A 14,591-nucleotide genomic window follows, 5' to 3' on the forward strand; every position below is an offset into this window, starting at 1 on the left:
TTCTGCCAATTACCAGCCCATCAGTCTACTCTCAATCATCAGCAAAGTGATGGACGGTGTCATTGACAGTGAAATCAAGCAGCACTTACTCACCAATAACCTGTTCATCGATGTTCCAGACCTCATTATAGCCTTGGTCTAAACATAGACAAAAGAGCTGAATTCCAAGATGAGGTGAGAATGGCTGCCCTTGACATCAAGGCAGTATTTGACCAAGTGTGGCATCAAGGAGCATCAAAACTGAAGTCAATGGGAATCAGGGGGAAAACTCTCCACTGGCTGGGGTCATACCTAGCACAAAGGAAGATGGTTGTGGTTGTTGGGAGGTCAATCATCCCAGCCCCAGGACATCGCTGCAAGAGTTCCTGAGGGCAGTGCCTATGCCCAACTATTCAGCTGCTTCAATGACTTTCCCTCCATCATAAGGTCAGAAATGGGGATGTTCACTGATGATTGCATAGTGTTCAGTTCCATTCCCAACTCCTCAGGAAATAAAGCAGTCCATGCCTGAATGCAGCAAGACCTGGGCGACATTCAAGCTTGGACTAATAAGTAGCAAGAAACATTTTCACCACACAAGTGCCAGGCAATGACTATCTCCAAGAGTCTAACCACCTCCCTTTGATATTCAACGGCATTATCATTGCCGAATCCCCCACCATCAACATCCTGGGGGTCACTCATTGACTAGAAGCTTAACTGGACTAGCCACATACTGTGGCAACAAGAGTGGATCAAAGGCTTGTGGTGTCTCAGCTTCTGACTCCCCAAAGCCTTACCACCATCCACAAGGCACAAGTCAGCAGTGTGATGGAATACTCTCCACTTGCCTGGTTGATTGTAGCTTCACCAACACTCAATTTCATCAAGGACAAAGCAGTCTGCTTGACTGGCACCCCATCCAATTCCTTCAACATTCACTCCCTCCACCCCCAGTGCATTGTGGCTGCAGTACCATGTATAAGATACACTGCAGCAACTCGCCATGGCTTCTTTGGCAGTACCTCCCACACTCGCGACCTGTACCACCTTGAAGGACAAGGGCAGCAGGCGCATAAGAACACCATCACCTGCAAGTTCCCCTTCCAAGTTACACACACCATCCTGATTTGGAAATATATAGCCATTCCTTCATTGTCGCTGAGTCAAAATCCTGGAACTCCCTCCCAAACAGCACTGGGAGTAGCTTCACCACAAGGACTGCAGCGGTTCAAGGCGGCGACTTACCACCACCTTCTCAAGCACAATTAGGGATGGGCAATAAATGCTGATCTTGCCAGCGACGCCCACATCCCGGAACAAATTTTTAAAAACCTACCTGCTCAACCTAAACCTCCTTCCATGGGACATTGGTGTGTAGTCCAACTTAAATATTTTCAATTACCAAAATGTATGCATTTACAATTGTTGTATGGTATGTAATATAATTTAATAAAAGCTTTTTAAAACTACATGTCCTTTTCACTCATCCAGCTATTTCATTAAGATGCTACAATAGTCTAAATGTTAACTATCCAGGGGAGTTCTAAAACCTCCAGTCTGTATTGACTATTTGATGATTACAGAAAGTATACAATCGTACAGATTCTGGTACACAAGGATTAGAACATATATAGGAACAGGAGTCGGCCATACAGCCCCTCGAGTTTGCTCCGCCATTCAGTATCATGGCTGATCTTCTACTTCTACTTCAACTCCACTTTCCCCGCCCTATTCCCCCCCCCCGATTAAACCCAACTTCCCTCCCTTCTCAAAAGTTATACATCTATTAAAACTCATGAATTTGTTGGATAAATTATGACAAAAAAAACACACAATAAAGCATACTTATTATAAAGCAGTAGGTCTAGCACACATTGTGTCCACACTTGAATTATAAAAAGTAACAAAATAAATATTTTATTGTTCATGTGTTTCTCCCCTTTCCCTCACGAGCTGTTCATCTCTAATATCTTTCAGTTCTGATGAACGGTTATGCCCAAAACATTAAGTTGTCACTTCACTTCACAGTTGCGGTGTCTGACTTGCTGAGAGTTTCCACCAGAGCCTAAACATCTGGAGCTTCTTAACTGGCCTCTTGATAGACTCACCCAGTGTTTACTGAACAGTTAGACCGTGCCTTTAAAGGGACCTAGTCAGAATAAACACTGCATTACATGGTAAAAAACTTCTCTCCTTATGAGTCTCACTCACCAAAAGCAATGCTAGAGATATATATATATTTACATATTTTAAAGCACTTTATTTAAAAGAATTAGAATTTGTGGTCTTTCAGGGGCAGACCAGATTAAGCGGTGTTGCAGCTTAGCAGCAGAATACATTCTCTATTACATAGTGAAACGTTCCTGTCATTACAAATAGTTTGCCAAACTTACTGTGAATGTCACAGGATATCGCAGATACATGTATAATAAATGAGTACCCAACTAAGTGTTTTAAGTACTGAAATTATTAGCAATGTGTTTTACTATTGGAGCTCCTGCAAATTCAAAGTCCTACACAAACCCTACAATACCAAAGTCAGTATCAGTCTATTGGTTAATATCTGGCATAATCTACTGGCCAACCATTAGAAAATAATGTACCTGCCAGCTTGTAATTTTATTGTTTTAATAAATATTTTCAGCACATTATACTGGGAGGGAAGGGGAGAAGAGGAAGACAAATCAAACTCCTGCACTGCAATTATATATTTAAGTTTAAAGAATATTTCTGCCACAAAGCAATCAAATGTGTTAGTTTCAGAATAACTGTCTGGCTCTTTATAGTACTGCACTTACATTCCAAGTATGAAGTTTACCCTTAAACAGATACAATCTTAACGAGGCACAGTTTTTCCTTTGTGCTATTACTGCACATTCAGTATTAAAGCGTAATCAGAATGAAACAGAAATGATACAGCATCAACAATAACATAAAAAGAAAAGTTCATTCTACATAAAGTTCATTACATACTTTTAAATGAAGATAGAATTTCTTTCATTGGCCTGTACAAGCGTGATATCATGGTTTATAGGATTTCCAACTTGGCCTCAGTCGCCAAATTCATTGTTCTCGTGTCCCAAATACAGTTGCAAATCACTCTCCCAAATAGTTGATCATAAGAGTTTACATGAAATGTGTGTTTTATCTTAAATTTAGGTGGTTAACAAATGAACAAACTTTGAAGGAAGCTGTTTTATATTTGGTTCGGCTTGTAGCCATTTACACTAACTTTTCTGTAGTTCATGCTACATTTCATCCGACTGAGTCCCCACTAACTTGTATTTACAGCTGACAGCATAACTTGCACAATAATGCAAATATAACCATTATAATTCCCTACTCGTGCACTAGCGGAGCATTTCAAATCCTCAATAGCAAACCAACCAGATACAGAAATTAAATTGGGGAAAGGGGCAAGATTAATTTTTTTTAATTTTTTTTTAAAAAGCAGCCTATCCAAAGAAACCCACATACTAGTTTAAGACAACCACCTTTCTTGCTTGTAACACCATGTTGCAACACCACCTTGAGGCAAGCCCAGAGGAAAAATGTTAATACCACATTCAATACAGTGTTCAACCGTAACATTAGACTGCTACTACCTTAATATTATGAATGCAAACAGGGTAGAAAATGCTTTCCCAAAGTACAAATATGTATTTAATCACACTAACTTTTACATTGGCGATTAATGACAGTCATTGATAGGTTTTCCAAAAAGTAGAAGTGAATGCTTGAAAGTAGTTATATAGAACATAAATTTTAAGGTTTATATTTTTGAAGCGGTTTTCTAAATTATACTGGTTTTGGAATTTTAAATTTTCGCTGCAAGTGCCCAAACAAGCAGAGGTGGAGGGAACGAAAATCAGTTTCAGGCCCCTTTACATTCTTATTAACTCTTCAAGGGCATAGTAACACCAGTTAATACAATATCAAAAATATCCAACACCAGTAAAACATGTTCAATTCATTGCCTCGAAGTTACAATATTTCTAGAACATTCTGATTTTTAGTATTTTTGTATTTGTTACAATTTTTTTTTATTTTTAAATAGAGGACATTTTAAGCCCGAGAAATGGCAGTCGTCAAAGACAACAGAATGTGATCAAATTAGAACTGCAATGCTGCGCTTTCAATTTTATTTACTCGTGATGCATTTGGCAGTTTACACTAGACCTGGGGTGTCCAAGCTTCTCTGTGGGCCATTAAGTGCATTCCACAAACACTCATGAGCTACATATGTGGTTTTAAGTTACCATTAACTTGCATATATCTCAAGCTGCCAATTTTTGACAGATCTTGGTGTCCTGATTTAGGATTTATCCATTAGTGAGACTACACATCTAGGATTAGCCCTTTCCAAACCTCCAGGCCCACAAACTTCAAACACAAAACAAGTAACAATTATAAGCACAAATAGGACTGAGTTACAGGACCATGGATGACTGGCTCACGGAAAAACACACAGCAACAAACTTAATGGGCTGAAACTGTCAATCTTTATGGCCCAGGTCCATAGTTTGGATACCCTTGCACTAAATGCTACATTCAGAGTTTCTCAAAACTAAACCAGTTTCACAGTAGTCTTTTGAGGAGAGTGAAGAAAAATTAGTTAAAGCTCTCCATTTGTTAAGATGGTGCCACATTCATAGCTTTTAGTTACAGTTCTATTCAAAGTAATATTTTCAAGCAGGTTGGTGAGTGAAACAAACTTTTCGTCAAGGTCAGCTTGCAACATGTTTATTCGACAATCAATATGATCCTTCAGTCTCTTTTCTATAGACTCCATGTGTTCAGCGATATGCTTTTCCAACTCAAAAGCCTGTTGGCTATGCCTGTGAAGAAATGCAACAACACGAAATCAAGCAGATCGCTTCTCAAATTATACCGTTAAGAAAAAAAAAGTATACCCAAAATATTGGAGCTAAAATTCCAGCCTCGCCGGGTGGTACAGAATACATACGGAGCCTGTGAGGCCTCAGAAAAGCAGGTTTTCGGCACGCAATGCGCATGCGCCAAAAAACAGCTTTTCCGATCTGTCAAGATTTGTCTTGACAGATCCTCTGCATTCCCGCAGCAAAGATACTCGCATGGGCAAGATTGGGCTATTTGCCCAACTCTTGCCCAGCAAATGTTCTTGAAACTCTAAAACACACAAAAATAAAATGTAAGCACATTTTTTGAGAATGGGGGCCTTGTCCATTAAGGTAAATTTATTTTGGACCCAATTAAAAAGACAAAAAATAAATCCAAAAAATAAATGTTTTGATTAACTTTCATTTCAACTGGTTTTCGAATTGAGCTTTTTTTTTGTTTGTTGTGTTTGGGTGTTTTTTCTCATTGATAGCAATGAGAACTCGGAGTTATGGAGTTCCATTGCTATCAATGAGAATACTGTATTGTGATTGGTTGTTGAGGCCCACATGACTCCAGCTTCTCTGTGCGTAGCTGGAAGACATGGACGCGCTCCGATGCACGGGAAGAGAAGACCTCCCAACGCAATCGAAGGCGCCTTTTGCAAAAAATTCTCGGTTCGGAGGGGTTCGTCCGAAGGAAGCCTCCGACCCGAATTTCAGGGCCAATTACTTCCATGGTTCCTCAAAAATAAAAAAAGCTTCAAAATTGCAAGTTGTGGGACAGTAGTTCATGAGAAATGACCAAAGTGATGCAAACTGCAGTACTTATGAACAGCAGATGCAGAACTGGTTTATTAACCATAAACCTTTAAGACTTTGATCTTTATTTTCTTTATACATAAATTAGTAGCTCTCCTATGGCATTGATCGTGGGCAGTTCAGGACCTAGAAAGTAGCTTCTGATACTGTGGTACTGCAGAACCCTAAAATGCAACAGCAGCTTATCCAGCTACAATACAGTAAACGCACTGAAGCAATTTATTGCATCACTAACATGAAGTAAAATGATTTATTCTTCCCTCCTCTCTGCCCCAAAGCTTTTTTTTCTCTCGATGAACTATATATTTTTTCTCCACTTAACTTCCCAAGGTGGATTTGTAGTTCTTGTTAAAACTGTTGTTGGTGTAGAAGTGCATTGGAGAAGTAATCACGACAATCATTGGACATGGTCCAGATCTGGTTGAATGACATAATGCAAATCACAATGTCTGAGATTGGCACCAAAGTGCCTCACCAATATTCCCCTCTAGCATTAGTGTAGATATCAATTCAAAAAAAAGATCCAATTCCAAACAGAACATAGGAACAGGAGTAGGGCATTCAGCCCCTAGAGTCTGTTCCGCCATTCAATGAGATCATAGCTGATCTGTATCCTGACTCCATCCACCCGCCGTGGCTCCAAATCCCTTAATACCCTTGGGTAGCAAAAATCTAGTCATCACAGATTTAAAATTATTAATTGAGCTAGCATCCACTACTTTTTGTAGGAGAGAGTTCCACACTTCTACCACCCTTGGCATGAAAAAATGTTTCCCAACTTCTTTCCTGAATGGCCTGGTTCTGATTCCAAGGTTATGTCTCTTGTCCTAGACTCCTCCACCGGCACAAAAATCTGCTATCGTCCCCACAAATTCCTTTCAAAATTCTAAAAACCTCAATCATATCACCCCTTATAACCTTCTATGTTCCAGGAAATACAAGACCAGTTTATGTAATCTCTGCTCATAATCTAACCCTTGGAGCCCTGGTAACATTCTGGTGAATCTGCGCTGCACTCCTTCCAATATATCCTTTCTAAGGCAGTGCCCAGAACTATACACAGTACTTTTGCTCAGAATTATTCAACAGTTTAAACTATTTTTTAAAAACTGGGGGGGGGGGGGCGGGAAATTGATTTTTTGATCATTGATTCTTGCTACTTGTGCCTCCCCGTTATTTGGAAATATTCTGCTTTTATTGTGAAGAGTCTTGGTTGCTGCAGTGTATTCTGGGTATTGCAATGCAATAGGAGCAAGGTGAAAACTACAACTCCCATGATGCATTTTCTTGTTGCACAGAAAACATTGTCAACGGTAGCTAGAGTTCCAAGTGCCGAAATGAAATTTCCAACTCGGAACAAAGCAGAATGCAAGCCTCACACCCCTGAAAGACATGGGACCTATGTCGAGGTGGGGGACAGACACATTTCAGGCATTTCTAACATTAAAATACATATTTTAAGGGTACTTTTAGTGACCTATCACAATTTGTAATGCAGGGCAAGAGTTCTGGAACCATGACTTAAATGTCAAACACCTCTTCTTGTGTAAGGTAATGTGAAGCCCTTTCCTCATATACTTTGTGAAGTTTAAAAATAATGTACTTGGCTATTTTTGCCATGAAATTAACTACATAATGGCATTATATACATTTTTATTCCATTTGTAGCAGCAAGCAAGATGCTCATGGAGCAGTGTGGTGGCAGCCCGGCACTCAGCCCAGCACTCAGCGTGGCCCTGACCTGCGAGGGAACATCAGCAGCAGGTCAGGGCCATAAAAGGAGCATACCACTGAAAGGTACAGTGTGAGTCAGTTCAGGAGGATGACGACATGGAGGAGGGCGACTGGATTGGACGTCACCAAAATCCAGGTCGCTGATTGGAGTGTGGGGGGGCAGGTACAGCAGGAGCAACAAGGTCAGAATGAAGGAGTGGTGAGAGATCATAGAGTGATGTGATCGGGGCCCAGGAGAGGCGCGAGTTCGGGGCCCAGAAGAGGCGAAAGCCTAGGGGCAGCACAGGCCAGCCCACACTGCGATGTGTGCGCGCACTGGGTCCGTGCAGCCGAGCTGGTCTCCAGTTGTCTTGGTTAATCCTTGCCACTGGACCAAGACCTGGCTGGTGTGCAATGGCCACCACACGCTAAAAAAATCCACGCACAGGCATCTTCCAATATGTAGTTCGTGACCTGGAATACCAGGTCCTTCATTGAAACACCTGTGAACTCATCCCTTTTTGGTGTGGAAGCAAGTCATCCTCGATTCAAGGGACCGCCTAAGAAGAAGTGATGCTTGGCACTAATAAGTCAAGTGAAAAGCTGTGGTATTTGAAGGCATAAACCACCGATCTACATTCCAGACGCTATGCAGTGACCATGCACAGGCTGGTTCAAGATGGCCATAAATTTCCTAGTTTCTAACAGAGGTGGGAGGAAAGAATTAAAAGCAAAACTGAATACAATTTTCAACAAAAATTTTTTCAACAATTTTTTTTTGTAAAGTAAATTGCACATGGAAACAGGTTCCATTAATACGCAACAGATATCTGCAAAATTCGTACCTGCCACAGGTTCTTTCCTCTGCTGCTGCAGCGTTTTTAGTAACTTTAACTTTCTCCCCCATACGAAGTTCATTCACCTGGCCACAAAGATTCTGAAGAAAAGGAAGCATTTCAGAACTAAAGGCATTTTGCTCCCCGTTGCTTTGTTTGCACAGAAATGTTGACACTAGTTCTTTCAAATCTCCTCCTGCAAACGTCTGCTGATCTACATCTTTTGCGCTGTCTTCAGAATCACATGTTGTTTTCTTGTTATTATTTGTTCCAGGAGGCGAGACTGAGCCATCTCTTGTTTGTATAGGTTCAGCATTAAACTTAATTATTTCTTCTGGATCCTTCGTTTCACTAAATACATGGGAAGAGGTCACTCCTTCTTCAGACTGCGCAGCAATCAGCTGAGGTGAGCTAGCTACTTTTCCAACTTCTGTCAAGTCCCTTGCTCCAAAGATGCCCTGGAACAATCCTCCTATTGCTGCCTGATTCTGCATGGAGAATAATCAATATACAAGGTTATAACAATTTCAATTATTATTACCAAATATCTGCAAAAGTCGTAAGAGCTTCACATTTCCCTGCTGCAGAAGCACAGAGACTAATTATAGCCATCCTGGTTGAGATCATCTACCTAAGCAAAGACCTAGAACCTTTAAAGGTTGTATGCTTCAGTTAGATGCTGCCTTTACCAAACAAAGGACAGGATTCTCCTTTCCCTCCAACTCACTCCCTCACATCTTCTCAAAATACTGCCTTCACTACTGGGGTACAGTTGTGGGCAACCTACAGTACCATCCCTATTATTGATTACTGACAATCTTTTATTAAAATACGATGTCACCAAGCTCGCAACGCAGCTGCTTCACAGTAGTTACACAGTGAAAGATCAAGTGGAAATCTGTCAAAGGGAACAGTTCACCCAATTTAACCTGTAAAATGATTATTTTCTTGAACATATCTATATTTAAATGGTTTTGTGCTCTCTATGCTTTGAGCATTACACTTCACTGGAAATTTATGAAAAACTATTACAATTCTGGTAGCATTATAAAAACAGAAAAATGCAGTTCAAAAATAATTTCAAAAATGAAAAATAAGTATTTTTGTGCAATGTGTCAAAAATATTATGCTATTTAAAGATTATTAAACCAAATTAGTTCCCATAGTCTACTTCCTCTTCACATCATATCTCTGAATTGTTACTACCATTCCCTAACATCTATATGCAGAGTATGCACAAAGCTGTATGCGTTTCTGCTCAACCTTTCCACAATGCATTACTATACAATAAAAAATACAAAATACACTAAGTTAGTGAACACTTGACTTGAAAAATAGTGACCCACACAATCACGTGCCCTGAAGCATGCACTTTATTCCAATTGAACATTCTAGATGCATCACTATGGCCTGGCTTACCCCGGGATTATCTATAATGAAAATACAATCAGCTGAACAAATTGTTCCAATTTATAAAAGGAGCATTTGCATAGGGGAGAGCATCAAATGAGTGTTAGAGATTTAAAAAAATATTTAATGCAGAATTATAAGCTTTGTAATAACCACATCTAGGATCTTAAAATTACTGTTGCCTCGTGAAATAAAAATCTTATTCAACCCTTTACTGTGACCAATATACAATTCACCTTCTGTTGGAACTGGACCATGTTAAAAAGTTGCTGAGCTCCAGGCGACAGCTTCGCTCCCATTGAATCCATCATTGTTTGTACTCGTTCCAAGTTGATGTTCTTTCCTAATGGAGAAAAACCTCTTGAAATCCTTACTGAAGCATGTCTGATGCCCAGTAATATTTTACCAATTCGTACTTTCTCCTTTCCACCTAAAGATAGCAGCTAAGAACAGAACATTAATCAGAGGATTCCCAGAGTAAAACATGACCAGTAAAAAACAAAAATAATCCCAACACATTACCTTTAGTTCACAAGATGAACAAGGAAAATCCAACTTAAAATACTTCTTAAACAAGAGGATCTGTTCATGTTCACTGAAAGACAATTTAAAAACAGAAATGCTGGTGGTTAGAAAACACACAATTACTTCAATCCATTCAAAAGGTCAGTGGCCCCAGTGCAGCAGTTGCTACCAAAGTGATTCCGGTGAATCTGAAGCAGCTTTATCTACCTGGAGTGTGAATTCTGTAGCAATAGCTGCTGTTTAGGATCGAAGCCAGTAATTGCAGGGAAAAGAATACCACTCACATGTCAGCCGTAATTTTGGCAGAAGAGCCATGGAAATCCTGGAGAAATGACCCTCTTTAAAACCCACCTCTATGACCAAGCTTTTGGTCACCTCGCCTTTGACTTGGTAAGCACTATTGCTAATGAATTCTGAAGCACTTTGGGCTGTATTTCCACATTGAAGGTACTTATATAAATATAAGTTTTGTTATTAAAGCCATAAAAAAGGACAAATGGGATTTTGGATTTTATATATGGGACACTGTGACCATTAAATAGGCTTTGACCCAACAGTGCTGTGATCACCTTTTTAGAAGGCACAGCAAAAGCATGGATTGTTAGCCTAAATGCTTCTGAAGGTATATCACTCCAAAACTCCATTAAATCAGAAATTACTGCAACAAAGTAATCATATATACTGTACAATGTAGATACCCGTTATTTGCATTGTATAGTGCAAATTGCTGTTTTATGAAGCACACCTTGCTGCATATGCCTTCAAGTGAACTTATTTTACCAAATGTGTTAGTAGTGAGCAATATAGAGTAATGTCAATAAGCCACAAGGTGAATTTGTAAAATTATTTTTCATGAAAATACTCATTTTCACAAAAATGCAAATATAAAATCAACTCCTTCAATTCCATTTGTAACTTGCATTATCATTTTAAACAAAAAAGGATTTAAACCATGCAATAAATCGGGCCTTTTGAGAAAAAAACCCAACTAGTTATATCAAAATTGGTATTGGCACTATTGGCAAAACTCTGAAGTTGCTTCACTACAGTATAATAATTGTTTCCTTACATATTCATCATAAGCTAAAACAATATATTACCCATTTATTTGTAGATTATCTACTCTTTGGCCCTGGCTTGTTCCACAGTACTCTTCTTGTGTGTAAACCTCCATAGTTCTTGCTTCACTCACTACTTCTACAAAGACTATGTCAGCAGGTTGCTGAGAAGAACACTGTAGATACAGCACACACGGAGTTTCTGCAGTAGTGGTTTGAGGCCGTTCCAAAGTGACTAGTTCTGCACTGAACCATAACAAAAGAAACAGTAAGCCATCTCTAATTTAAAGCAAGACATTTTTCAAAATCATAATGTATCACAATGTTCTTTTACCCTTGGCTTGTCACAAATATTACTTACATTTCTAGTAAACTACAGACTTTACATTTTTCTAATATGAATTGAGATTTCCTTTATGCTTACAACAAATATTGCACTATTATATGTCCCCAACAGATATTGGTAATATTCAATAGAACATCCAAATAATTCTTGATAATATGTCCCAGGGTTTCATAAAAAGTTAATTGAGGTCTTCTTCACTTACAAGGGTCCCAGTCTAACACCAAATTTAAGCTGCATAACCAGGTGATGAAAGTTTAGAGTTTACTTCAGGACGAACACTCAAATACTACAGTATTTGCAGTAGACTTAGCACCACGTCAAATCACAAAAGACCTTGATCAATATTCAAAAGTGCAGTGCTTTTCATTTTACCAAGCAGGCAAAAAGGTTAAAGTACACATGCATGGGCAATGCATGAGTACGGAGATCACCTGCCCAGCAATGTCTATTTTTTTTTTAAAGTTATCAGAATTGCAATTAGCCACATCTGGATGCCCAATTGGTCACGTGACTAGTGGCCAACGCAATAGAGAATGATTCTTTCAACTCACTGTAACATATGCAGCAGACACTTGGCTGTCATCATCATCATAGGCAGACCCTCGAAATCGAGGAAGACTTGCCTCCACTCTAAAAGTGAGTTCTCAGGTGACTGTACAGTACTTATGGGAATTACAGTCTCTGTCACAGGTGGGACAGGCAGTGGTTGAAGGAAAGGATGGGTGGGGAGTCTGGTTTGCCACACGCTCTTTCCACTGTCTGTGCTTGGTTTCTGCATGCTTTCGGCGACAAGACTCGGGGTGCTCTATGCCCTCCCGGATGCTCTTCCTCCACTTTGGGCAGTCTTAGGCCAGGGATTCTCAGGTGCCAATGGGAATGTTGCACTTTATCAAGGAGGCTCTGAGGGTGTCCTCGAAACGTTCCCTTTGCCCACCTGGGGCTCACTTGCCGTGTAGGAGTTCAGAGTAGAACGCTTGCTTTGGGAGTCTCGTGATGAGCATTCGGATGATGCGGCCCGCTCATCGGAGCTTGTCGTGTGTGGTCAGTGCTTCGATGCTGGGATGTTGGCGTGATCGAGAACACGGACGTCGGTGTGTCTATCCTTGTCTATCCTCCCAGTGGATTTGCAGGATCTTATGGAGGCAGCACTGGTGGTACTTCTCCAGCGCTTGGTTGTATTAGTGAAATCACTGAGCTGGAGCACTGGACGCCAACGAATCCCATCACTGCACCGCCAGAAACATCACGAGGTGGTAAAAGTCACACTCAGATTTCCAAGAGCCAGTCATCATCTTAAAAAAAAAGTTATTGGCACCGATACACAAATTACATTTTGCAGCTGCTAAAAACCTAATGGGAGAACCGAGGTTGTTTCACAGTGAGTGCTGGATGGCCCGAAACACGCCGCTCAAAGGCAGCAGCGCTGTCAACGCCAGACAAGCGCCAGGCCCGCGGGAAACCCGGTGCAAACACCGCCGCGGGGCCGCGCTGCCAGCCGGTGGGTGGCTGGACTCACTCGCTGCCGGAGAAGTTGCGCACTGCAGGCAGGCCGCAGTCCCCGACCTCACCCCACGGCAGCCTCCGCCTTACCGGGCGCAGCACTCTCGGCCGTCTCCTTCCGAATCCGCAGCCATCACCCGCAGCGCCTCCTGCAGCCGCTCCGGACCCGGGCCGCACTCCCAGGCGGCTCTGACACACACCCCGGCCGCTGGACGGGGGCAGCAACTGCTGCTGTTCGGCCTCAGCTCCATGTTCAGCCGCCACTCCCCGGCCGCCCGGCACCGGAAGCAGCGCACTGCGCAGCCGCCACTTGCGCCGATAGTTAGTGAGTGGAGAAGTGAAACTCAGACAATACAAGCAGTGCAAATACAAGTCTGCACAGGTTCATTACATGGCTTTTTTAACATTCATTCTCGGGATGTGGGAGGTCGCTGGCAATTGGCCATCCCTAATTGCCCTCGAGAAGGTGAACCGCTGCAGTCCGTGTGGCGAAGGCGCTCTCATTGTGCTGTTAGGGAGCGAGCTCCAGAATTTTGACCAGGATTAAAGGAATGACAATATATTGTCAAGTGAGACTTGGAGGGGAACTTGCAGGTGATGGCGTCCCCATGTGCCTGCTGCCCTTGTCCTTCCAGGTGGTAGAGGTAGCAGGTTTGGAAGGTGCTGTTGAAGAAGCCTTGGCGAGTTGCTGCAATGCATCTTGTAGATGGTACACAGTGCAACCACGGTGCGCCGGTAGTGGAGGAGTGAGTGTTTAAGGTGGTTGATGGAGTGCCAGTAACATCATGGGATGTAATAACATTATTTGACGACTGGCTTTTTTTTCCAGTGGGTCAGGAAAATTTGGCGATGTCCTTGACCATTTTGTGTCCAACCAGTCTCCTTTCTCCAGCACATCCTACAATCATTAAGAACTGAGATCTAGTTTAGAAAGCTCCTGTATGTTTATATTATGCACTTTTTAACCACTGGATTGATTAAACATTCCTAATACAAAAGTAAAAATTTATCATATATCATATATTCAGGATGTTTCAAATGTGCTTGGTTAGCAGCAGATCTGAGAAACAACACCTCTAACAATATGATATTCTCAATACTGCACTGAAGTATCAATCTGGATTGTGGGCTCAGGTGTGACTTGTACCCATGAACTCCTGACAGAGGTAACAGAGTCAATCTTAAATATACTAGTAGATCTCTCTGCACTGTTCACAAGTCATTTGATCTACTATCTGGCACCATCCTCAACCACTACCTCATCCCTGACTCCTTTGACCAATCACAAGCTTAAGACTTCGTTCAGCATTTGCCATCGGTCACCCAGCCTGTACATGTAACTCACAGCCATTTCTCTGCATTTGTTGGCATTCATATTTTGGTTGCTGCCCCCACACCTGAGCTCTCCTCTCTCCTTTTTCTTATCATCCACCTCCAGTCCTGCTCTGGTCTCTCCTCTTACTTCACCTATTTTCTTGCTTTCTGTCATCAATCACAATGCTGCCTCAAGCACCAATGCATTTAACACTACTGCTATGCTGAC

At 41.4% G+C, this 14,591-nt stretch overlaps 1 protein-coding gene across 1 annotated transcript; it reads right to left on the bottom strand.

The window, feature by feature from the left end:
- Nucleotides 1-2,221: 2,221 nt before the first annotated feature.
- Nucleotides 2,222-13,346, bottom strand: c3h10orf88 (chromosome 3 C10orf88 homolog). Its single transcript, XM_070876712.1, has 6 exons — nt 13,139-13,346; nt 11,245-11,448; nt 10,142-10,214; nt 9,856-10,062; nt 8,219-8,697; nt 2,222-4,820 (listed from the first exon to the last, which is right to left on the bottom strand). Exons 1-6 carry the CDS (start codon nt 13,297-13,299, stop codon nt 4,598-4,600), a joined length of 1,347 nt encoding a protein of 448 aa, XP_070732813.1. The 5' UTR covers nt 13,300-13,346; the 3' UTR covers nt 2,222-4,597.
- Between the last annotated feature and the right edge of the window lie 1,245 nt (nt 13,347-14,591).

This window comes from Pristiophorus japonicus, chromosome 3, assembly GCF_044704955.1.
Source record: "Pristiophorus japonicus isolate sPriJap1 chromosome 3, sPriJap1.hap1, whole genome shotgun sequence".
NCBI lineage: Eukaryota > Metazoa > Chordata > Chondrichthyes > Pristiophoridae > Pristiophorus > Pristiophorus japonicus.